Below are 25,379 nucleotides of genomic sequence, written 5' to 3'. Positions count from 1 at the left end.
TTGCCTGGCTGCCTCATCTGCCATGTTGGTACCTCTGGCGATGAGAGTGTCAGTCTGTTGGTGGGCTGGGCATTTAATAATGGCCAGGGCTGTTGGAACATGCATGGCATCTAACAGCTGCGAAACGGACTGTCCATGGCTGATCACAGTGTCATCGGCTCTGCGAAAGCCTCTTTGCTTCCATATGTTACCATACACATGACAGACACCGTATGCACATGCAGAGTCAGTGTAAACATTAAGACTCTAGCCCTTTGCCAACTGACATGCTGCTGTAAGTGCCTCTATTTCAGCCAATTGGGCAGAACATGGTTGGTCAACCTTTACAGATTGGATGATCCCAAATGTGGTAACATCTTTGAGCTGTACAACACTGTAGCCAGCGTGGTTACCCACAGCATCTCTATAGCAAGATCCATCCACGAACAGAGTGAGGTCTGCTGTGAAGGGTTCATTAAACAGGTCTTGTCATGCACGCATAAAGATGTCGGTTTCATGAACACAGTCGTGTGGTGTCCCATCTACTGGTAACACCATCTTAGTTGCTGCATTGACTGTGTCGCATCCTTGTATGGTGAGTTCTGGGGCTGACAGTATGACCTCGTAATCAGGTCTTCCAGCATGTGTTAAGACAAAATGTAAGTTTGTGAGTGAGGCGTATAATTGATGGGACGTGTAGAAAGTTACTGGGTGTCCTATCGTCAGTGATGATGCTTGTTTGAAAACAAAAGCAGCGGCTGCCAGTCCCTGATAGCAGGGTGGCAGTCCTGCCTCTATCTAGTTGTGTACTCTAATAGGCTAAGGTTGTTTCCCCAGGGGCGTGTCCTGTAACAATACAGCAGTAGCATATCCAGATCGTTCTGCAACATATAGATGAAATGGTGTTGAGTAAACGAGATTGCCAAGGGCGGGGGCTGATTGCATGTCACTTTTGAGAGCTCAAAAAGCTCCCTGCGCCTCTCCAGTCCACTACAATGTAGCAGCATTACTTGTCTGCCCTGCAGCCCTAGTAAGGGCTCGCAAAGGTGCTGATTTGAGGGCATAATCACAAATCCATGGTCTACTGTATCCCGCCATTCCCAACAAGGTGAGCATCTGTCCCACTGTCTGAGGCTTTGGAGCAGTAATTATGGCTTCTATCTGTGATAAGGCTATCTGTCTCCTATCCCCACTGAGCAGCCTCCCCAGATGATCTACTGTCGTCTGACAAAACTGTAACTTGGCTCTACTTACTTTATGTTGTCTACTGGACAACGGTACTGGTAACCTGCGGATTCTGCAGGTCCTGGGCCAACATTGATCCAACTCAGCTGGGCTGTCCAGGAATCCCTGGGGTAACAGGGTTTAAGTACTGCGTTTTTCTTCAAAAGTGAAAGCCAACAGGCATCGTGAGTCTAGATGTACTGAAACATAAGAATGCAGTGCACAGGTCAACAACTGTTTATCATTTTGTGCCTGGCAGAGTGTTGGAAAGTAATATGTGTGGATCAAAAACAATTACCTCTGGAAAGTCTCCAATGGAGTTAATAGCCTGTAGATCATGTATCAATTGATAATCATTAGTGTGGCTTCTTTATTGGAAAGATGGGTGTATTACAGGACCTTTTTGTTTCTATTGGTGCTTCTGCAGTCACTAGACCCTAAGTGGGTCTAATCCCGTCTATAGTGTGGTGTCGGAGTGGGTAAGGTCTCTGGTAGGGTACCATAACGTTGGGGATACCTGTCCTAACAAATATTGACAACAAAAGGTTGACATTACATTAAATTTGTACCTTTACATATTTCTGTTGGTGTTTTACATTCACTACAACTGTCTTAGCTGTCCCTTCGTCGTAACTTCTAAAAATTCTATGATAACGTGTGTCAGGGGATATGTGTATTTATTTGTGGGCCTCTACTCTAATGCCTGTAAAGCTACACTTATTATTGGTCCTAATTCACAAGATCTATGTCATCCAGTTGCCATTTTAATGTAACATGGTGCAGAGTCCTGCACTTGGTGCCATTCTTGTAATTCTGGTGGGAGTGTTGACAGCTCCTTTTGGGCCTGGTTGATGATAGAGTACTATTTTTATTTTATTATCAACTCTATCCAACAGTTGGCATAATTTTAGGCTGCCTTCAAACATCTGGCAGGGGACAGCAAATGGAAATTTGCCTTTCAGGCTAACTCTGGCTAACGTTCAGTTTTGTTGATTGATTGTGCTATGTCCCTGCAAAATAAATGAAGAAATAAAATATTCTGTGTGACTTTGATGTTCGTCATATAGAAGAGTGCAGTGAAGCAGTATCTGGAGTAGTGTTCTTGGTTTCCCTACTAATGCTTGGACCCACGGCTCCCACTCTCCCCATAATTGGGTTAGTGAGGATTCGTGTGGAACCAATTGTAGCCAGTACGCCATCGGTGGCATCTGACGATGATTGTCTTTTGCTGTCACATTCGTTAGTGAATTTAGGGCATTCTGTAGCGTGTTTTCTGCCATTACTGGCATCATCTGGTTTGCTGTGGGACTTTCTTGGAACTCTACTCGCAAGCCGCTTTGGGTACACTCGATATTGCCTTTTAATATACAAAGAATGTCTCTTCCCAGCAGATTAATTGGAGTGTGTGCTGAGTACAGTAGAGGTGCCACAATGGTTTTTCCTTTGATTTGCATTGTGAGTGGCTCCGTAAGTGGTATTATTTGTGTTTTCCCAGAAAAGCCAACGGTTCGGATGGATGAACTTGAGAGGGGGAGGTTGAAGCCATTTTTGCAGACGCATGAGTACGTCGCTCCCGTGTCCACCATGAAGGCATGTTCTCGGCCTTGCAATGTAACTGATATGGTGGGTTCTTCTCGTGGTTGTAGTGAGATAACTGGCTACATTGTTTCCCCCCCAGGCTTTACTGGGCACCTCTATTGCCAGTTTGCGGCTGGCGCCGCATATTGATTTGTTGGTTTCACATATGGATTTGTTGGACAGTCCCTTTTGAGATGTCCTGGTTGTCCACATCCCCAGCATTCCTTCCCCTGCTGACTGTAGGTTGGGTTGGGGTTGGACTGCAATTGTCTGCCGTCCGGCGGGGGTGGGCCTTGTCCTTCTCCTCTGGGGTTTTCTCACCGTATTGCTTGGGTTCACCCTTTCCCTTCCAATGTTGTTGATAGCCGTTTGAGGGACCAACGTGTACATGGATTGGCGGCAGGGCGGTGGCTGGGAAATTGACTGGAGTTGCCTGCACTGGTCCAGGTGGAGCACGAGGTTGGGGTGGTGGCTGGAACATCACTGGGAACTGGACTGTCGGGTCCTGGGCCTGTCGTGGAAGTTTTTGAGAGAATCAATCTTTTAAGCTGAAGTCAGGTGAAGTATAGAGTTAATGTTTATTTAAAGTAGGTCTAAGCATAATAACGTTACCAACAAAAATCATCAGCACACAAACATAAGACAATAACACAAAGACAATTCCATACAGCTCCATCTAGCATTCTAGAATGGAACCGGGAGAATCCAGCCCACCAGCACTACTCAGCTGATGGCCCTGAACCCCCCAGAACATTCTTCAACAGACCATTTTATAGATACGACAGTTCTCAAAAGTCATTGGTCCATCCTACAGACATGCAGCTATACCAAATATCTTCTGTCATTGGTTAAATCCTTAGAACAATACAGTTGAATCCACATTTTCTTCAGAACAACTGTCTCTTCTCCCCAGGTGACAAGAACTCTTTCAGGTCACCCAGACTTCACGTCTCCTAGACTTCGTGTCTCCTAGTTAGGTGTTATAAAACTACAGGTGGCATCTCTACCAAATGAGTCTAATCAACATACATTGTATCATAGCTTACCATGAGCATGAACAGTCTCTGTGTGGTGTTGTTTGTGTTCCAGGCACCCCCTGTCTCATCTCTCCATCTACGTTGAAAGGTATGCAGGAATTTAGTTGGACATTCGTCGTCTCTCAGCGCTTCGCCATCCAGCTTGGAGGGTACCATCTTCTCTGGGTAGTGATTTCTTAGCTCTGCCCATATTTGGTTGCGGTGGCCTCCAAACCCTACGCCGTCCACTTGATTTCCAGTCACCACTCTTGGCAATTGTGCACCCTGGAAAACTTCTTCTGTAATCTGTTTTCCGGCAGTGTGCATCAACAGAGCCTTTATGTCTCCCAGAGCCAGGGTCACCCCTGCTCTGCTCTCTTCCAATGCTGTTATCCATTTGTTTGCTCCATCGGTGAGTGTAGGCAGTCTCCCTGCCAGGCCTATCATGTCCATGAATGACTATGGCACGTACATGGGATCTTGTCCGGTTCCCTTTACCACTAGGGGGCATTGCAGGAATGGATTATTTAGATCCTCTGCTCCTCTTTCTTCTGGGTAGTCGTTTAGACTAGATCTTCTCCCCAACCTTCCTCCATTTCTCACCCAGTGCTGCGTTCGTTCTTCCTGTGGTGCTATCTTTCGTCTGTAGTTTTCCCCACCTTCACTGTTTTGTGGAACTATCATGCCTTCCAAACTCAGACGCATCGCCCCTCTGCTGCTTGGATGTTGCCATACCCTGTGGGGGTCTTGGTTTGGTAGGATCTCAGATGTTGGCCTGGGTGCAGACGTTTTATTTCTGTGGTCTCTTAATTTGGTTGTTAGGTTGTGTATTTCTCTCTCCAATTTGTGTATTGATTTTTCCATGTCGTCGCATTTTTGTTTGCTCCATTCTGTCAGTGATTGATCTCCTTCGGGCCTGTGTTCAGGAGTGGATATTGTCCCACTCTGAATGGGTTCTTACTGTCCGGATATGGGGGTGGTTCCACAGGCCATGCTGGTGCAGTGGAGCTCTGTCCCTGTAGTTTCTCTGTTCGTGTTTCTCTTGGGTTGGTTATTTTTTCTGTCTCTTTTTATTATTGCTTTGTGTTTTTTGCTCTGTTTTGGCCATCTGACGTCTGTGTCCTTCTCGTCTAAACCAAATTAATACTTCTCTTTCTATTGTCTTTTTGCCTAATCTCTTGACACTGTGGTCTTCAGATTTGTGGTGTTTTATGTTGACCTCCATTTCCTCACAACACGCCAAATCAAAGGATCCTTCTTTCGGCCAAAATGGATTGCGCGCATGCCATCTCTTCATTAACTGTGTAATTAACTTTTTATCGTCTGGGTGGCGTCTTCATATAAGCTCCATTGGAACTTCCGCAGCTTTCCCACTGCTGTTCCCGTGAGCATTCCCCATGTTAATTTGTTGTGCTCGTTTGACCAAAGACCTGGGAAACTCTGATTGGTCGTCGGTTTCCCTGGTTTTCTTAATTTCTACCAGATAGCTTATTAGTTTTCCTAATTAGTTTTCTGAAACTTGGTTGAGGTCCTACACCTGCTTCTCTGATATATTGTTACTTAAAGGTTTGGTTTTATAATCCTCGCTTAACCTACTGGGAACAACAGTAATACTCAGCGATGGATGTGTGGCTGGCCTGTCCCGTACTGCTATGGTCTGCCCTACGGGCACTTTTAAACGGAAGTCTCCAGAATAGAGGCTGCTGTATGGAGTTAGATTAGTTCCATAATTCAAACAAACAAACTTAACACGATTCAAACAAACTTAACACGATCCAAACAAACGTAACACAATTCATACAAACATAACACGATTCAAACAAACGTTATTACATTCGTTTGCAACCTGACAAACACAAGTTACAAATCCCTGCATTCGTTGGTGTGAATCCCTGCATTCGTTGGTGTGGATTTTTGGAACTTTCCTGACGCGCTTAGATTCACAAATACATTTTTTCTAAAAGATATCCTCTGCAGCCTATCAGATCGTCTCTTCCAATTTGAGCCAATCACATTAACGTGTCAATGTGGTCTTCAACAACCTGCCATAATGACGGACATCGTCTCCTTCAGATCACGAGCAATGTCGTCTGGTAGCATGTAGGTGAAATGTTGCTTGTTAATATTATTAAACCGATGATCATACGTGATTGATTATTGTTGAGAATGGCAGGATTCATGTTTAGTCATTTTCCGTGTTTCCTAGGCTAACGCAGAGCCCGTCTACCCATATTAGACATTCTCCGGTGATTGGCTAAAATTGGAGACATCTGATAGGCTGCAGAGGATATCTTTTAGAAAAAATGCATTTGTGAATCTAAGCGCGTCAGGAAAGTTCCAAAAATCGACACCAACGAATGCAGGGATTCACACCAACAAATGCAGGGATTTGTAACTTGTGTTTGTCAGGTTGCAAACAAATGTAATAGGGGTCATTTATTTGTGAATTGCGTTACATTTGTGAATCACGAAATACATTTGTGAATCAGAATCAGAATCAGAAATGTGTTTATTCGCCATGAATGTTTACACAGACAAGGAATTTGCTTTGGCAGATAGGTGCATACAATAAACATATAGGAATCTTAAATTTAAATGAGGTCTAACTATACTAAGGATACATAAACTAGCAATACTAAGTGGAGTACTAGCAATACTAAGTGGAATACAATTAGAATAAAATATACAATAAAATAAAATATAAGTTGCCAATTTACAGTATAAAATACAATCTAAAATACAATATAACAGGAATTGAATGTAGTGCAAATATAAAGTTTTAAGACATTCAGTCAGTGTGGGCTCTTGACCTTGTTGAGGAGGCCAACAGCGGAAGGGAAGAAACTGTTTGTGTGGCGTGAGGTTTTGGTCCTGATGGACCGCAGCCTTCTGCCGGAGGGGAGTGACTGAAACAGGGAGTGTCCAGGGTGGGAGGAGTCCGCCACAATCTTCCTCGCTCGTCTCAGGGACCTCGAGGTGTGCAGGTCCTCGAGGGAAGGCAGATTGCAGCCAATCACCTTCTCTGCAGTGCGGATGATACGCTGCAGCCTGCCCTTGTCCTTGGCAGTGGCAGCAGCGTACCAGGTGGTGATGGAGGAGGTGAGGATGGACTCAATGATGGCTGTGTAGAATCATGTTACGTTTGTTTGAATCGTGTTACGTTTGTTTGTTTGAAGCGTGTTATGTTTGTATGAATCGTGTTACGTTTGTTTGGATCGTGTTAAGTTTGTTTGAATCGTGTTGCGTTTGTTTGTTTGAATTATGAAACTAATCTAACTCCATACTGCTGCAGTCTGTTCCAAACTTTGGGCCAGACCTGTAGAATCAAACCAATTATATAATGCTTGTTGCCAAGACACGCCAGGGAAAAAACTTATTTTGGGGCTGTATCAATGATTTAATGATCTGCCCAGCTTTGAGTATGCCCAAGCTGAGCATCTTGTCAGTTCTCAATTAATAAATGTGTGTGTGTTTGTTCCATCAAGGTAAAACAAGTAAGAAGTAGAATTTTGTCACTATTATCGAGTATGTCAATTCGTTAGAGTGACACACCGACTACCACTGGATCTTCTCGGGTATTTGATGTGTTCAATGATAATTTAGCTTGCAAATGTAAGCACAGTTTCTAGCGTCTCTCCTCTCAGCTTGTTATAAAAGGTCCTTGTTCCCTTATCTATTGCAGCCCAATACAAATCAGCTACAACTTCAGTAAAAAACGGGAAAGCGAGAGGTAGAGAGCCACAAAGAAGGAATGTGTGTGTGCGTGTTTTGTGTGTAGTGAGTGTGTGTGTGTGTGCGTGTTTGTGTGTAGTGTGTGTGTGTGTGGAAGAGCTGGTGTGAGGGAGGTGTGTGTGTATGTGCGAGGGAGCCCAGGTAAAAAAAAAATATGCTAAGTATACTAAATCTTAGCATACTTGAGTATACTTGAAGAGTGATTAATCACCAGTATACTTCAAGTTATTGAATGATTAGTTAATTTGAAGTGTGCTATTTTGGAACAACTTATTTTGTACTTAATATATTTAAGTTGTAATTAAATTGTACTAAAGCACAATTTAAAGTATATTAAGTGCACTTTTACGTGCTAAAGTGGAACAACTTCAAGTATACTTAGTACACTTTAAGTATACGGCTATGTCCATATACTTAAAGTGTACTAAGTATACTTGAAGTTGTTCCACTTTAGCACATAAAAGTACACTTAATACACTTTAAATTGTGCTTTAGTACAATTTAATTACAACTTAAATACATTTAATACAAAATAAGTTGTTCCAAAATAGCACACTTCAAATTAATTAATCATTCAATAACTTAAAGTATACTTTAACTAATTAGTCTTCAAGTATACTCAGGTGTGCTATGATTAAGTTTCTTAACATTTACTTTTTTTACCTGGACCCTGGAGGGACATTTCGTCAAAGTCAGAGTACGAAGCGCACTGGAGTACAAGTCGCACTTTCAATGCAAACGTACCACTGTGTAGCCAACGTTGAGCGAAGGCAATTCACATGATGGATCATTTGCAGATACACTGATTGTAACGGATAGCTATCTAACCAGACAACATTTACAATCAGGGTGAACACTCAAATTATCTAAACTATAGACCATAGCATTACACATATCAAAACAAAACGAACACAACAATAGAACTCCAAACAATGCTTATTTAACCAAGCTAAGCCCTTAACTTAGTAGCTTTTCATCTTGCCGCAGGGCATTCTGGGTACCAAGAGCAATGCACGAGTGTCGGCGATCTTACAGCATTGTGTAACATACTTCGGTTGTGGATACTAGTATCTCCAGAAATAAAGCCAAGTCACTCATTTAGTGGAAGAATCCATTGTTATGTCTACGAAATTATTTTTGTTAAAGTTTAGTTAGCTACCTTGCAAATCATGAGGATAGCCTATTGTAGCAGACCTTTCTATGTGACAAAGGACAAGGGTGTTTTGTCCCTCGGAAGTTGCTTTAGGCTCGATGCTGAAACCATTAGTTCACGTGAAATCAGTGAGGGCTGTTCGAATGGTTATGTCAAGAAGAGCAGTGGTAAAATACAAGTTTTGAAAAGATACCGCGTCCGTGTCTCATGGTGCACACGATCATATACAATTATATCTAAAACGAGCTTACAAAGAGCTTGTTTACACTACCAAAGTTGAATTAGTAATGTTAGCGATGCTAGCGTTAGCTTGCTAGCTAGCCTTTAACATTTCACTGGGTCTTGCAGCTGTTTGATTAACTGAAATTATTATGAAATGTTATGTTCTACTAGCCATTTGCCTACTTTAGCAAGTCACTGTATTTCCAAGCCCTGATAGTGCAACTGAGACGATACCGAAAATAATTCCTCAAGTAATAAGCCCCCGTTCAAGTGTTGAGCATTAAATAGAGATCTTGAAAGAAGCCACTTTTATGTTCCAAAACCGGACTATGAGCCACTTCGAAATAGAAGCCGTACAAGCACAATAAAACTGTAAAAAAAAAAAAAAAGAGGTACTTTACTCTACTACACACTACAGTACAGCAAATGTATACCAGTACACTGAAGGCTGAATTGATCAAGGGACTTCGAAAGTAACTTAAAATATCCTAACATTTCAGCATATTAAAATGTTTATTTTTAAAGTAAGCTTTAAGTGCATTGTTACAAAGTAAATTTTTAGCATGCATTTTAAAATATACAAATAATATGTTTAAACACAAAGTTCCAGTTGTACACTTTAGAAATTACATATACGTTTTACTTAAAGTATATTTTTTTATAATATATTTACTAAAAGTGTACTGTAGTACAATTTTTTTTAAAGTGTGTTCAACGTATTAATGTTAAAATTGGTAAAAGCATGATGGTAGTATACTTTTTATATATTCACAGATAGTACACTTTTTCTTAGTATATTTAAAATGTACTATTGAAAATGTGAATATGCTTGAAATACTCTTAAGTATACTTTTTTTCACCTGGGAGGGAGAGGGAGAATTAGAATTGTATCACTATTATTTAGTATTTAAATTTATTGTAATGTCACACTGTCTTTAAACTGGATCTCTCAGGTCTTGGGGGTCATGGGATTTGTTTAAAATTATCTTTTTGCTTCATTTTAAACAATACTTTGCACAAATCCCTGTCCTGTTCCTCTAACTTCGGATTGCTGTTAGTGTTACACAGGCCTCTTATCAATTGTAGCTCAGAAAATCAAAACATAGCTCAGTGAGAAACAACGAGAGGCAGAGAGACACAGAGAGTGTGAGTGTGTGTTAGTGTGTGAGGATGCGGTCTCTGGGGCAGAGAAAGCGGGGCTTTTTACAGATCTTTCAGACTTCTCTCCCTAACAGCCCCACTCTGTCTCCCGAGTGCTCCGATGGTCAGCGGTCTGCTCTTTTTCAAGCCGAACGGACTTGACTCCAGAGATTTACAGGCGTTTCTCTATAAAATATACTTCTTTGGGTTAAGGGAACAATTATTTCTATTTACGGGGCGGCTTGTGATTAAAACCAATATTTTGCGGGTCGGGGATGTTGTTTAAACGTTATAAGTTGGAGAAATATGTCAGCCCATTTTTTCCGTTTTATAGTTAAAACATTCTCACGTGAAGCAGCCTGGTACTCTTTTGCCTAGCCTATGTCAGAAAATAAGCTGCTCAGCTAATGTTTTTTTACACTTATTTCACTCTATTAGTGACAAATAAAATTGGACAAGTTTTTTGTTTGCAGTTATTCAACGGTTTGAATAATGCCACACTAATACTAGGTCCTTAAGGGACAATGGGGAATGTTAGGTAATTCTTTATTTAAACCAATTAGATGAGTCTATTCCTTTTAATTTTTAAACATTAAGAGAAATGGACAAGTCCGTTCCTTAGTTTATTAATTTAATTAAAATAAATAGGTTATTTTGAAGGAGAGACTTACCGGAACCTAGTCCGTGGATGAACATGCACTCGGAAAAACGAGAATTAGCAGATAAAAAAGGTTCTGCCGTACCTTATAAGTTTTGTGGCCAAAGAGTCCGACTGCTTGTCCCCCACGGATCCAGGCTGGTCAAAAGTATGATGCAAAGTGTTTATTCGAATCCAACACAAAGGATTGACTCCAACAAACGTGAGTAGACCCCAGTCTGACAGCAATTTTTCTCCGGACATCTGCTTTTATATTTTTCCTTCATTATTTTTTATATTTTACCATTGGTACATTACATGTGGTCACAGAGTCAAATACGCATTTCACACTCGGTTGGTCCATTGTCACAGAATTTACATAGCCTGGACTTTCCCTAACTTTCTCCCTCCAGGGCCCACGTGAGGCCTTGCAGCCCAGCTGCACAGGTTATACAGAGTTTAAAGGGGCAATTGACTGCAAAACCGATTTTACCTTGTCATAGTTGAATAACGACAGTTCGGTGGGTAAACTGAACATACCGTGAATATCAAAGTCCATTGACACCTCTTTCCTATTCAAATCTCAAAAAGAAAAAATTTGGCTGTAAAACGCTAGCTTTTCAACAAAGCTACCGGTCCTACGTAGGACCGGTGATCGCCCTCTTATTGGCTCTGGTCTGTATCTTTGTCACGCCCCAGAATTTACATCCAGACCAGCCCGAGGTAGCGTCTATCTCCGATACAAGTTTAGCTGCGTGCTGCTCTGTGTAGGCTACTTATAAGGAATTACAAAGAAGAACGTTTTGAATTATAACAAGGATATTGAAAATGGACCACGGTCGTTAATGCTGTGTTCCAGGCTGTACAGAGAAGGCTAACACTCACAGTCTTCCCAAGGAGCCAAACATTCAACAGGCATGGCTGCTGTTGTGTATGAGAAGATTCCAGCGAAGTTCGACACTCAATCATTCATTTGCTCTGAACATTTCACCCAAGACGATTTTGACAACCTTGGACAATTTCAAGCAGGATTTGCTGGGAAGCTGAACCTGGAAAGAGGTGCTGTTCCGACCGTATGCTCATTGCAACCGCAAGCTTTAAGGACAGTATGATGTTGTGCTAACAGTTATTAGCAATGCTAACGTTTCCTGTATATAGCATACCAGGTAGAATGCTAAATACGTTTCTACACACATCCAATGACTCTAGCTAGACTAGCTGTAGTCGGCATTAGAAGGGAAGCTTCCGAAAAATAGCCAGAAAACGAACAGCAGTCTGGCTTATTGCTAACGCCTGTCTAGATAATCTATTTGAAAGAACTGGAGAAAGGCAGGTTCTAGATACAGGATACGTTAGCATTGCTAGTAACTGTTACTAGTAACACCTAAAATGTAAGCATGTAAACAATTTTAGCTTGCTAGTTAACGCAAGAGCATAGGTAGAATGTGTGATAATTTAGCCTAGTTTATTGGCAATGGGGCTAACGTTGATTCATGTTCCTGACTGTGTTTCATTCAAATAAATAACCTGTGTAATGAAAATCTACAATTCACGATGCATGTTTGTCCAGATCTTTGTCATGTTATTTTACAGCAAGATATCTAGAGCTAGCCTAGATAGCTAACTGAAGCCGAGTAGAATCACTATATGGTCTGGTTGCTAAACTGTAGCCTAAAGTTCTACCCACCAATCCAGTTTGCTTCAACAACAGAAGTGGAAACAAGTAATGTTATCATTTCAAATGATATATGGTCAATCTGTTGAAAACAGTGTTGTGTAGACACAATAGATTTATTTACGCGTTTTTATTTCAAGTCTCCAACTTGGGTGTTTCAGCGAGTGCTGCTGTTGGCCGTGTTGCGTTTTTGCTCCCAGCTTCACTCGTTGATAACCAACCAATCAGCGCGCAGCTTATCTAAATATTTATGAGCATACCATAAAAGGAGAAAAGCTAGTGTTTTTTCCCGGGAACATTTCAGAGGATCTGTCAGAGGGCATAGAACAGCACTCGGGCCATTTTCAACCCAACCAATGTTACATACCCTATTTGGAGACCTTAAGGAACAGTATGAAATACCCAAAAAACCCAGTCAATTGCCCCTTTAAGGACATAAATCTGTCCCCTGATGTCTGGCGCTTGTAGTTCTCAATATCTGGGCCTTGTAGTCTTTCATGGGAGATGCCTAAACACACACTTCTCTCTGTTGCTCTCAAACTATCTATCTGGACTTCCAGATTTTGGCCTTTATATCTTCTACGTTTTAGTGGTAATACTAATCAGTCAACAGCTTTGCATCTGGTTTTCAGTAATATAGCATATAAAAGTAATAATGGTGATTAAGAGATTCATTTTCAATCATATAATCCATAATCATTTCAACTTCATGATTAGGCTACAGCAGTATGATGTTTTTTCCACTACAAGTCAACTTCATAAACGTACTAGTGAAAACTTTATTTTGTAATGTTTGGTGAGTCTCGGCACTTTTCAGTTAGAATTCGCCATGTTACAGAGCCAGACAAGACTTTGCTGACGGTCCGCACATTCTCACGTCTGCTCTAAAGTTTCCGTGACGGCCCGCACATTCTCACGTCAAGTAAATCTTTATTCATCACAAAGTGTGCGTGAAAACCAGCGTACGCAAGCTTTTTGTGCGTACGCAACGTTTGTACATGAGGCCCCAGGGGAGACGCTTGTTTCCTGCCAGTTCCATAGTGAGAGTTAGCCTGGCTCTGCCCTACTACGTACTTACTTCCATTCAATTTTCATTTTGCTTCTGTACAATTGAAATGTACGAGAGTCTGGTTAGGACCAGGCTAAGTGAGAGTGGCGCGGCCAGAGGAATTTTGGTTGGGTAATGCGGCATATTAAATATATTATATTTTTTTCTGCGTGAGAAATACAATGTGGCGGGAGGGCGTGACAAAAGACCGAAATGAGTGACTGTCACGCTCAATGCGTGACACTTGAGAGCCCTGTATGTTGCTTTTTTTCTTCGTGAAATGAGTATGATTTCCAACCCATTGTATCGGATTAAATAAAACTGTTAACATGAACAGCTCCGTCGTTGTTCTTGACAGTGAAAGAAAGCTTAATAGTTATTTTGGTTACAGAAATCTTCCATAATGCAGACTTACCATAGCTTACTGTCAACTTTATATTCAAACGAAATGCCATGAAATTCACACTGCCTTCAATTTAACATCAGTGTAGAAATGTGGCCTGTGTTTTATATGTTCATCCTACAAAACCAAACGCCTATTAATGGATATAACGTGATCTAACAAGACTTGGTAATAATGTAATAAATAAAAGCTTGAGAAGTGTGTCTAAAATATACTTTATTGAACATTTGTCTTTGAAAGGGGCTTATTAACAACTTTATAGGCTACAGTACGTTTCCATCAGATATAAGTGGGGGTGAAACAGAGTCACTGAGGACCTTCATTGTCCCACAAAAGCAGTCTGGCTTGATGACAAAAAAAGAATAATGGGTGTGTTTAACAAAAGCTTCTGAAGGCAAGACTAATATTATTTAAATATATATCATTTCCTATTGTGGTTATCAGTTAAAGTATTAATCTTCGTCTTTGCTCCAGATAGACATGTCAACAATCTATATTACATAATATATTTGCCATCATGTCATGATCGTTTTTACATGATCGTGTTTTAAAATAACGATAATAAACTATATTAACAACATTTCATGTATGTGTGACAACCGGGGCCGTTCCTTAAATTAGAGGGGCGAGGGCTTGAGTCGGCTCGCAAGCCCAATCAAGTGTTTGCGGCGTGCTTGTTGTTTTGTTTCCGGTCTAACTAGATCCGGTGTGGTGTTGTAGTTTTTGTAACGTCAGTTGTTGTTGCAACAGCATGTCAAAAAAATGAAAAAGTTAGCTAGGTCAAAAAGAACGTTAATCTCGCGATAAAAAATAAACGCCGTTAAAATGGGTTTGCATTAACGTTAATAAAGTGTTTAACTGACAGCACTAGTTTTTACCTATTTAATCGTCCTAACTTTTCCCCCCTATACGGCGCCCTTGTTCGGTGAGTCCGAAATCTTGCATTGAGGCTCGATTACTCTGCGAGCTATTTTATCTTGACTGTCAAGCTTTGTGGGAGCAACTTCCGGGTCACAACAAAAGAATTTATGCAAAATTGAGAAAGAAGATTTCCACACATTATTTTAATTCCCGATTTCCATATACGAGCACATCAAAGTTTTATTTGTTCCGTTTTTTGTTTTCCTATTTCTAAATGGTAGTTGGGAAACAGCTTGTGTCCCGATTTTGGTTTTCTCATTTCAAAACGAAAATCTGTTGGCCGCCAAGTAGCCTATAAAACCGGGCGGGGCAGGAGCAGATGTGTAATTGACGGTAATTGAGTGCCTCCGATTGGCTGCCACTGAAGTTTGCTTCTCCACGGACGTTAGTTCGTAAAAGCTGTCTGATGCCTGCGTAAGTGCGTAACAGATTTTTTACTGCTGAAAACCTAGAAACTAAAAAAGTGTGTAGAGTTTCGGAGTTTGTAAGTCGTTATGTTAGCTTGGCTTCAGAAAAGTACTTAAAGAACGCGTGTGCCAGAGCCAGACACGTCAACAGAGACCAGAAACATCGGGGTCGAATTATGAGCTTCAATAAATACATACATATGCATGGCCACAGGAACTAGGGGTGCTGAGGGTGCTGCGCTACCCCCTGACAGCACGAGAATTTTAAATAATATGACTTGAAAATCCATCACCGCGGGACAGCCCCGCAGTACCGGGAGAAGAATAATGATGGAAAACCAGGCTAAGAAACGTAAGGGTGGGGCTGAAAAATTTGGACAAAAAGACATCACCTTCACTAGACAAGGTTTTACCAATGAAAAAACGGCTATGTTTATTTTACATAGAGCTCAAAAACTGTTTTGCACTCAAATAAAGGCCCAAAAATGTTGCTTGCATGGTGCGCACGCTCGCATTAAGTGTGGAACTAACTATCTTTTTTTCTTTCCGAATTACCATCACATCGAACACAGACTGTGCATGCATTAGCAGGGCAGCTGTGGTGGCGTATATTATTACTGATGTCAATTCGAACGAATTATTCTGTTATAACTTGAACAAATAAATAATAACGGTAGGGATATTGTGAATTTGCAATATCACTTGGGTCGTGATGGTTTGTCATTTTGAAAATGGGGGTCGTCGAAAAAAAGGTTGAAAACCACTGACCTACATGGACCGAAAGCCTTCACCATTTGAGTTGAGTTTAAACATTTGTACACCAATTACAGACCCTCATCTTAGGAAGGTGGGCCCGTTCCAAAAACTCCAGTCCGGTGAAAGTGAGCCACCTGGACCACCTGGTTTTAACTGTGAAGAGCGTCTCCAAAACCATAAACTTTTATTCTTCTGTTCTTGGTATGGAGGTCATAACTTTCAAGGTAGGTTGAACTCACTCACGAAAATATTTACTAGCCTACATGAAATAGTGTTCCCCTCCAGAGTTGAACTTTTGAAATTATTTTAGATTGCCCAGTTTTTTTGGGGGGTACCGTTACATATTCGAAAAAGAAGTGCATTATGACAACGTAAAAGAATCCTGCTTTCTCACAGATTAAAAACCTACAGCAAATAAAAAGAAAGACATTGGAACCAAAAGTAAAGAAGATATGAATGGAAGCAATAAAGCAGCTATCTGAAAAGGTGGCGAGTAGTAGGCTACTCTTGGCTCTCAGCTTCAGCAGAACAGTCGAGGTTAACGCGCCCAGAGATCAAAGTCTGCAAAACTCAACTAAGATTGCTGCTCGAGTAGTCTAGCGTCAGTTTAAAGAAAAACAATGCAGAGCTATTGGAATCTCAGGATCCGTGGGATGAAGGGAAAAGAAGCGAGAGATATAGCCTACGTGAGGTGGTCGGTAATTTGTCGTCATTAATCCGTTACACGTTTGGTGAAGGTGAGCCGCACTCACCGGCAAATTTACAATGGTAGTTAGCGGCAAATAAAAACAATAGGCCTATGTAGAGTTAATTTTATTAGTCTTAAGTTTCTCTTCTTGCGGTACCGTCCCCCTGACTTTTCTACTTTTTTTTTTTTTTTTGCCTGTTTTATTTAATTGATTATTATATATACACAAATATTTTTTTTTAATCAATTTATTTCATTATTACTAGCAGATTTACGATACAATAGAAGAAGCAAAAACATTAAAGAAGAATTATTGATAAACAGGAACAAGTGTTACAGAGAAAAAAACATTATAATATATATTCTATTACACAAGAAGATTTTGTGAAGCGGGGATAATAATGAACGTAAATTGGAGGAAACAGCTGTACAGTTAGGTTTGAATTTAAGATATCTAGCTTTATGGATGTGGTATTTATCCATCATACCAATATAATTCAATGTATCTTCTCAAGCTCCATATTGTCTGAAACATCAGAATGAAAAAGAACCTTCATGACAGTGATATTAAAGAGGCGGTGAAATATAGGAAATAAAGAAGCAGCATAAAGAGATTTGAAGCCAGAAATATTTGATATAAGGATAAAAATAAAGGAAATAAAGAAGCAGAATAAAGAGATTTGAAGCCAGAAATATATGGTATAAGGATAAAAATAGAACAGGTGTGAAAGAGTTTCTTCCTCTTCTTGGCAAAAGAGCAAAGTGGGCAGACTTTTTGGTTAAATTTACTAAAATATTTATTACAAGGGTAGTAACAATGAATAATTTTTACATGAACTTCTATTATTTTATTATTAAATAAGAATTTGTTTGGTACTCTCCATACATTTCGATAGTCAATATTCAGGTAAAATGCTAACCATCTTCCAAGAGCTTTAATATGTGAGTAGTTACTAGCAGAGACAGCAATTCAAAAAAATGTATTTGTCAAAAATATGAACCCCTTTTATAGACAGTTGAGGAACTGTAAAATTTGCATTGCAGTTTATTTTGTAGGATTTCACCAAAGCAACAAGTTAGAAGAGATATTATTTGTAAGATTTATGTATTTTTTGCTGTATCTATTCCATATATTTCAACAAATTATAGGAATACAGATCTCTACTATTGTTATGTATATCTGAAATAAAAACAATGCCCTTATAAAACCATCAGGGAAGAAAACGGATTTGCGAGCTGATTAAATATATCGATTTTTACAAATTATATGAGAAAAATTATGTTTAAACATCAGTTTCCATGACTCAAGAGCTTGCATGAAAGATTGAGAGCTAAAGTGGGAGTCTAAAGTGGGAGTCTAAAGTGGGAGTCTAAAATGGGAGGTTGAGAGCTAAAGTGGGAGTCTTTAAAATTACAGGAAAGCAGAAACTGTAAATTACCACATCTTCTAAAGATTAGATTTGGAATTCAAAACCAAACCGAACTCTCCTTTAGACATTTTTTTTGCCAATTTATTTTAAAGATCTGGTCCAAGAAGTCAAAAACATTCAAACCGCCCTTTGAATATGGCTGTATTTAGGATTTTTTGCTGATATTTTCCACCTTATTTTTCCACATCAATTGAAAATTGAGAATCAATTGCTTTGCAGGTGATGGAATCAACATAAAGTGATAAAGAAGGATGAACAAAGCGAAAATTTCTTCAGATTTTGATAAAATAATTCTGCCCAAAATGGTTAGATCTCTCCATAATCCATCAACAGAGGTAACATCTGAGTTATGTTCAAACATAATTTCACCTTTTTTTTGTATTTATCACTAGTCCTGAGGTTTCGGAAAAGGTGTTTAGAGACTGGAGTATTGAACCCACTTGATATTGATTCTTAAAAAAAATGCAAGTATCTTCAGCCAACTGACTTTTATCCTCTCCAATTTGAATTCCTTCAACATCTGCACAATTTACCGAGCCTGACGTTGTCATACTCATAATTCTAGTCAGAATATGAGTCTGATAACTCTCCGTTAGGCTGTGACTATGGGGCGTGTTTCAACCAAACTCATAAAACAAATGCCTCTTCGCTCAATTGGATAGACCTACAACCAATCAGAGCAACGTAATGTTGTTTGTTGAGAACAAATTCAACCCAAGCGCTCTTTCGTGACGTTGTTGATTACGTTACTGTTGATCATCTGTCCATCATCGTATAAAGCCCGCCCTGACAATTTCATTGGTCCGAACAGCTCCTGTTCTGACATAGTTTTTCCCCAAACGAGCCACTCCAGACCCAACTTCCCGACCAAATTTTTTGTGGGTGGGGATAAGTTGGGCTGGCAGCCAGGCTACAATTTACCACAAACAAATGTAAAAATTCTGCAGCTAATAGAAATAAGAGGGAGAAATGGGATATCCTTGTCTAATACCCCTCTTAACATAAATCTACTAGAAGTACCGTTGGAAAGAGAGCTATTTATGTAGTTGTATAAAGTTTTAACGATACCAATAAAATTGTGACCAAACCCAAAATACTATTTTCTACATTTTCACCTGTGGTGGTTCTGCTGAATGCAGAACCAGGTTCTGCATTCCTTTTTGATTTGACAATCGTCAAAGAAAATCTTCTGACACCGCCAAAATGTAATTGGAGGCTAAATTTGATTGCAATGGCCATTAATCGGGGGACATGTCAAACTATTTCAAAGACTAGGATTTTAGCCTCGGATTAAAGGATATTTCAGGATTCTCAAACGGCGAAAACATTTTCATCACTTACCAAAGTGCGTGGTAGAAGAGGGCCTTTATGGTTAAGCACTAAAAACCTCTTGTAAGCAACGGGTTGGACGGTTTATTAGCAATTTTGGATACTAGTGTACAGTGCCTGGGATGCAGTCGGTGATTAAGTACAGATTCCTGGAAATATAGATAGTGTACAGTGATAAAATTGGTGGCACACACACACTTATAGGGCACAAGTGCCGGCGATGATGTCGGTGACACACACAGATTTCTGGAATTATAGATAGATAGTGCAGTGCCTGTGACACAGCTGGTGATGACAGTTCTTCTCAGTGGTTTTTGTACCTATTTCTCAGATCACAATTTAAATTCTCTGTCATCTCTGAAATACTTGTTCAACCTCCACATCTATTCTAGTCAAACTGCCAATGCTGTGGTAGCCTACATTCATGCAAATTATTGTGTAGCCTTCATTTGTCTGCTGTTTGCTATGTTAGAAATTGCTTATGTTGATCAAAATGTACTCTAATGGTTCTCTGTTCAATTGTCTTACCACCACAAACATCTAAACATTTAGTTCATGACAGAAGTCATTACATGCATAATTGTAGGTCTAATTCACCATACAGTGCTTGTACATTTGCAATATGCATGCAGTTTTGACATCAGTAAACACATACATTTATGTAACAAAATTCACTGATCTATTCTGAAAGTATATCTACTTTATATTGTGGTTCTGGTAGCTAGCCAGCCCCTTTGAAAGTAGCTGAATACCGATTGAAAATGTGAATACACTTCTAAATGACGAAACAGAATTTCCCTATTTTCGTTACTACGCTTAGTTTAATTGCGAACCCCTGTTAATCGCATTAGTTCAATCGCGGCACTGCACTCCTTGGATTAAAAAGAGGACAGATGTGGAATATTAACTTTGCTGAGTGCCAGGTTTTGAACTGATCTTACATTTACATTTTGTCATTTAGCAGACGCTCTTGAAGGGACACTGCCGTACCTTTTGGGCTTATTTATGTACACTTTCAATCTCAGTTAGTTGGATATAGGCTACTATTAGCGGTTGCTAGTTTTCACCCAATGCTAAGGGCTTAAGAGATGAGTTAACACAAAAATAAAAAACTATGTTTTTGTTCTGTAAGGGCGAAAATGCCAATTTTATTTTGTGGCAGGAAACACACACAAAACTGGAGGATGAAAAATTATGGATGAATCAGTGGGAGGGCAAAATTATGTTTGATCACGGTTATATGGTGGTAAATCAGTGGCATCTAGATTTAGTTATAATGGGCACTGGCTTAACTGTGTTCTGAACATTGATGATCAATAGCCTACAATACAGGGCTTGCTAAATTGCTAGCCAAAATGCATCACCGGCCTGCCCAATGGGCTGTCTTAAATAGTGTAATCAAATTCCTCCATTGATTCACGTAACTCACACACGTGGTAGCTATCGAGTAGCCTACGTAGCTGAATTTTCTCATGAATCTCCGTGCCCAGTGGCGGTTCTAGACAAATTTTACTGGGGGGGCCAAGGGGGGGGGGCAGTGTTTAATCAGAAGGGCACATACACAAATTGAAACAAAGGATATTTAAACATTAAATACTTTAATTTTGCTTTACATTAAAATCATACAAAATGCTCTGGCTCTCCCTCTTCCAGCTCCTCAACTCTCTCAATACCTTGATATGTTTCTCTAACTTTTTTTATTTACTGGGGCAAAAAAGGCTGCAATGTCCCTTCCTCGGTTCATGATGACTACTAGAAGAAGAAAATGTGTAAAAAAATCTGTCAGCTCAGGGGGGCCACAGGGGGGACCAGGGACATTTTCACAGGGGCACTGGCCCCTGTAGGCCCCCGTGTAGAAACGCCCCTGTCCGTGCCGGAGCTTTTGTTTTAAGAGAAATACATGATCAATAAAAATGAAGCCCCACTTTCATGTGAAGGCTTCACTTTGCATGTCAGAATGTTTAAATCCATGTGCTAACATACAATAATATATTCTGCAATATAAACAGCATAAAAGAATTAAAGCATGATTTACTTGCCTCAAACTCTGGTATTATTATAATAATTATTATTATATAGACTTTATTGCCACACATACACTACCGGTCAAATGTTTTAGAACATTTTAGAACCATTCTTTTTTTTGTTGAAATTTAAGCAGTTCAAGTCCAGTGAATAACCTGAAATGGTACAAAGGTACACGGTAAACTGCCAGAGGTCAAACAAAATAGTTTAAGTTTTTCAATTAACAAAGGAAGACAGACAGACCATTATAACCCTTAAAAGCGTAGTTAGACTTTAGATAGAAATTGCCAAGAAGAAAGCCAAGGTGTCATTGGGTACAGTTTCCTACACCATCACAAGGCACTTGGTGAAAGTGATGGTTTGGGGGCTCTTTTGCTGGATCCAGAGTCGGCGACTTCCCCAGAGTGAGTGGCACCCTGAACCAAAACTGCCACCTTTTTTGAAATGCTGCATTTCATCAACTGAGACTTGCTTACTTACGACCAGCGTTAAGCTGTGCTTGAAGCTGTTGTCCTGTGAGCCGCCTCTCATGCAGAAAACTTGTCTTCTGATTTTGTTGTGGCTTTGGGTCTGCCAGACCTCTTCCTGTCAGAGTTTCCTACAGTTTCCAAATGCCTTTTGATGGTGTAAGAAACTGTACTCACTGACACCTTCTTAAGCCCTTCTTTCACTTGAGCCCCATTTAAGTCCACGGACGCTGGGCTTCAACAGTGAAATGCACTGTGACACTATGGGAAAGTATGAAAAGGAAATTGAGTCAGTCGACCTGCTACTATATGTAGCTGATTCTGAACAAACTCGTCTTCGAGATGAACGTGTTCTAACGCATTTAAAATGTTAACACAATAGTAAATGTTTGACCATTATTTTGTTTACATTTTAGGGGAAGCCGAGCTTCCCTTGCAGTCTTAAAGAAATCGCCACTGGTCGCACTGGACTATAAATCACATTTATTTCGAAATGTATTTCACTAAATCCAAGACCATGAACAGACATTTAATCTGGAAAGGCCAGTAATTCAATTAAACAATAGCACACAGAACAACAGGCTGAATAGGTGTCCGGTATGTTAACGACCACATTACCAGTTATTCAGCTGCACAATAGCATAAATAACATACTTGGGAGGCTGACTAGGCTAAATTAACATAACAAGCTAAATTAACATAAGCAAATTACCGGTAAACTCGTTCACCAATCTCCCGATCTCATATCACATCACTGAATCCTTTGAACTTGTTGGTTCATGTCAGTCAGTATGAATTAACACTTAAAAACATGTTAAATTATATATATTTTGATATAGGCTATGAGTCGCACCTGATTATAAATCGCAGGACCAGCCAAACTATGAAAAAAAGGTTTATAAAAAGAGATTTATAGTCCGGAAAATACGGTATATAACTTAAAGGGGTCATTGATTGTAGAACTGAATTTACCTTGTCACAGTTGAATAATGACAGTTAAGTGGGTAAAATGGACGTACAGTGAACCTCAAAATCCATTGACACCTCTTTCCTATGTAAATCTCACAATTAAAAAATGTAGCTGTAAAACAGTCAGTTTTGAAAAATCCCCCATTAGGACGTCACAACGGGGCTCCACCTTTTTTGGCTCTAGTCTGTACCTTTGTCTGTACCTTTGTTACTTTGTTAAATTTGCTGCGCGCTGCTATGTGTATTTCCACAGAATTACAAAGAAGAACGTTTTTCTAGCATATTGCAAATGGACTATAGTGGTAAATGCAGTGTTCCAGGGGAATGCTGACACTTTCAGAGTCTTCCTAAGGGACCAAACACTCAACGGGCTGTGATATTTGTCTATGAAGATCCCTGTGCAGTTTGACCCTCAATTACACATTTGCTCGAACCATTTCACCGAGGACAGTTTTGAATGAAAACCTTGGACAATTTAAAGAAGGATTTGCTAAGCCGCTGTTGCTGAAAAGAGGTGCTGTTCCGACCATATTGTAGCGACCATGCTCTTGGCACCCAAAATGCACCGTGGCAGGCAAAAACGCTAAGAATTATAAGGTTTTAGCGTGGTTACATAAGCATCGTTTACAGTTCTATTGTTGTGTTCGTTCTGTTTTGATGTGTATAATGTGATAATCTGTGTTTTGGATAGGTTAAGTGCTAACTCTGATGGTGAATGTTGGCTAGTTTGATGGCTATACGAACTGCCCTGTGTTCAAATGATAGTGTTAATAAAAAGTCAAGAGCAAAATTCCTTCTCCATTCTTGAATGCTAGCCGGCGCTACAGTAGCCTATGCTCATCACAAACGCAAGTTGTAAGTATGACTTTGTCGCTAACAGTTAGCCTACCAGTAATGCTAATGTCTTCTGTGTCTACTATAGTTCTTCCTATACCTATAGTATAGGTAGAATGCTGAATACGTTTCTATACACATCAACATACTTTACTTAGCAAATGACTCTTGCTAGACTAGCTGTAGTCGGCATTAGAAGGGAAGCTTCCGAAAAAATTGCCAGAAAACGCACAGCAGTCTACTATTGCTAACGCCTGTCTAGATGATCTATTTGAAAGAACTGGAGAAAGGCAGGTGCTAGATACAGGATACGTTAGCAGTGCTAATAACTGTTATCGACAAAATCATACTACAGCTTGCTGATAGTTGATAGATGAACATAAGGACCGCACCTCTTTTCAGCAACAGCTTCATAGCAAATCCTGCTTTACATTGTCCCAGGTTTTCAAAACCGTCCTTGGTCGTGAAATGGTTCGCGCAAATGTGTCAGGGGTTGAACTGTACAGGGATCTTCAACGCTACGGTATAGACCATCAGCCATTCCCGTCTAGTCAGTTAGCTACACTTTAGCTCATCTGCATTTTATTAACGCTGATTTGCAAGGAATGCAAGAACAGCTAGATAGCGAAAACATCTAGACTGTGGGCATGTAAACTAGTTTAGCTTGCTAACGCAAGAACATAGTTAGAATGTGTGATGATTTAGCCTAGTTTATTGGCAATGTATGGAGCTAAATTAGGGCCAAATGTATTGTTAATTCGAAAAAAATCTGTTGTCGAAAAACTAAAGCTTGACATTGAAAATGTAAGTTTTGGTCGAAAACGTGAAAAATAAAACCATGTATTAAAAAAAAAAAAGTACAATTTTTTTATTCAGATTGAATACAATTTCGATTACATTTTGGAATAATTTTGAATAAGTTATTAATTTTCATATTTTCACAGTTTCACATTTTCACAGTTTCACATTTCATGTTTTCAGATTAAAAACATTTTTTTACAACTTTTTTAGTTGAGTTTCTTGTATTTTTTGCTCCAGTTTTTTTTTTTCAGGGTTATTTTTCTTCAGTTTCAGACTATTGGCCCCGATTTTGCATAGGGGGAGTGGCTTCAACTCAGAGGCGGGAATAATGAGTGACAGCCTAACAAAGAGGCAGAAGACTCGGCAGTCGGCATGGCGTCCGCTCCGCCAACACAGTCTCATACTTCTGCGTATCTATGACACGGGTTTACACATCTATTTTGCGTGCCATATATACACCAAATCGCTGTTTTGCGTGCAGTTTATACTCAAATTGCTCCCATCATTTCTATCAACAGATAGATTACATTGCCAATAAACTAGGCTAAATCATCACACATTCTACCTATGCTCTTGCGTTACCAAGCTAAACTAGTTTACATGCCTACAGTCTAGTCACTGAAGGTCAGTCACTGTTACTGTTGCTAGCCAACCTTCACTGCGGGGATTGTTTGAATGCGCCGGAATGGAAAAATGTTTCTTTATGTGTATTTGAGACTACACATTCGTAGATATAGGCCTACGTGTCAACTATATGGAAACAGATTATGAGGTTGATTGGATTAAATAAGCGAAAACGAGGCACAGTTTTACCTCCTGTCCATATTTTTTTTGTGCCGATGATAGCAAAGTAGCTTGATAGCGTTAAGGGCAGTTTGTAATGCTAAGGAGTTTGCTCTAAAACAGGGGCACTCGTGTCACAGCCCTGTAGAGAAAACCTTCATG

General features: G+C 39.8%; 1 protein-coding gene across 1 annotated transcript in view; it reads left to right on the top strand.

Moving 5' to 3' along the window:
* glod5 (glyoxalase domain containing 5) overlaps window positions 1–25,379 on the top strand; it is a 46,013-nt gene that overhangs the window by 7,902 nt on the left and 12,732 nt on the right. The window contains exon 2 of the mRNA XM_047017762.1: window positions 15,966–16,115. Within this exon, the coding sequence (XP_046873718.1) occupies window positions 15,966–16,115 (150 nt within the window). The remainder of the gene's footprint in view (window positions 1–15,965; window positions 16,116–25,379) is intronic.

The sequence above is a fragment of the Hypomesus transpacificus genome, unplaced genomic scaffold (assembly GCF_021917145.1).
Source record: "Hypomesus transpacificus isolate Combined female unplaced genomic scaffold, fHypTra1 scaffold_64, whole genome shotgun sequence".
NCBI classification, from domain to species: domain Eukaryota; kingdom Metazoa; phylum Chordata; class Actinopteri; order Osmeriformes; family Osmeridae; genus Hypomesus; species Hypomesus transpacificus.
This window is presented reverse-complemented; position numbering and strand designations above follow the sequence as displayed.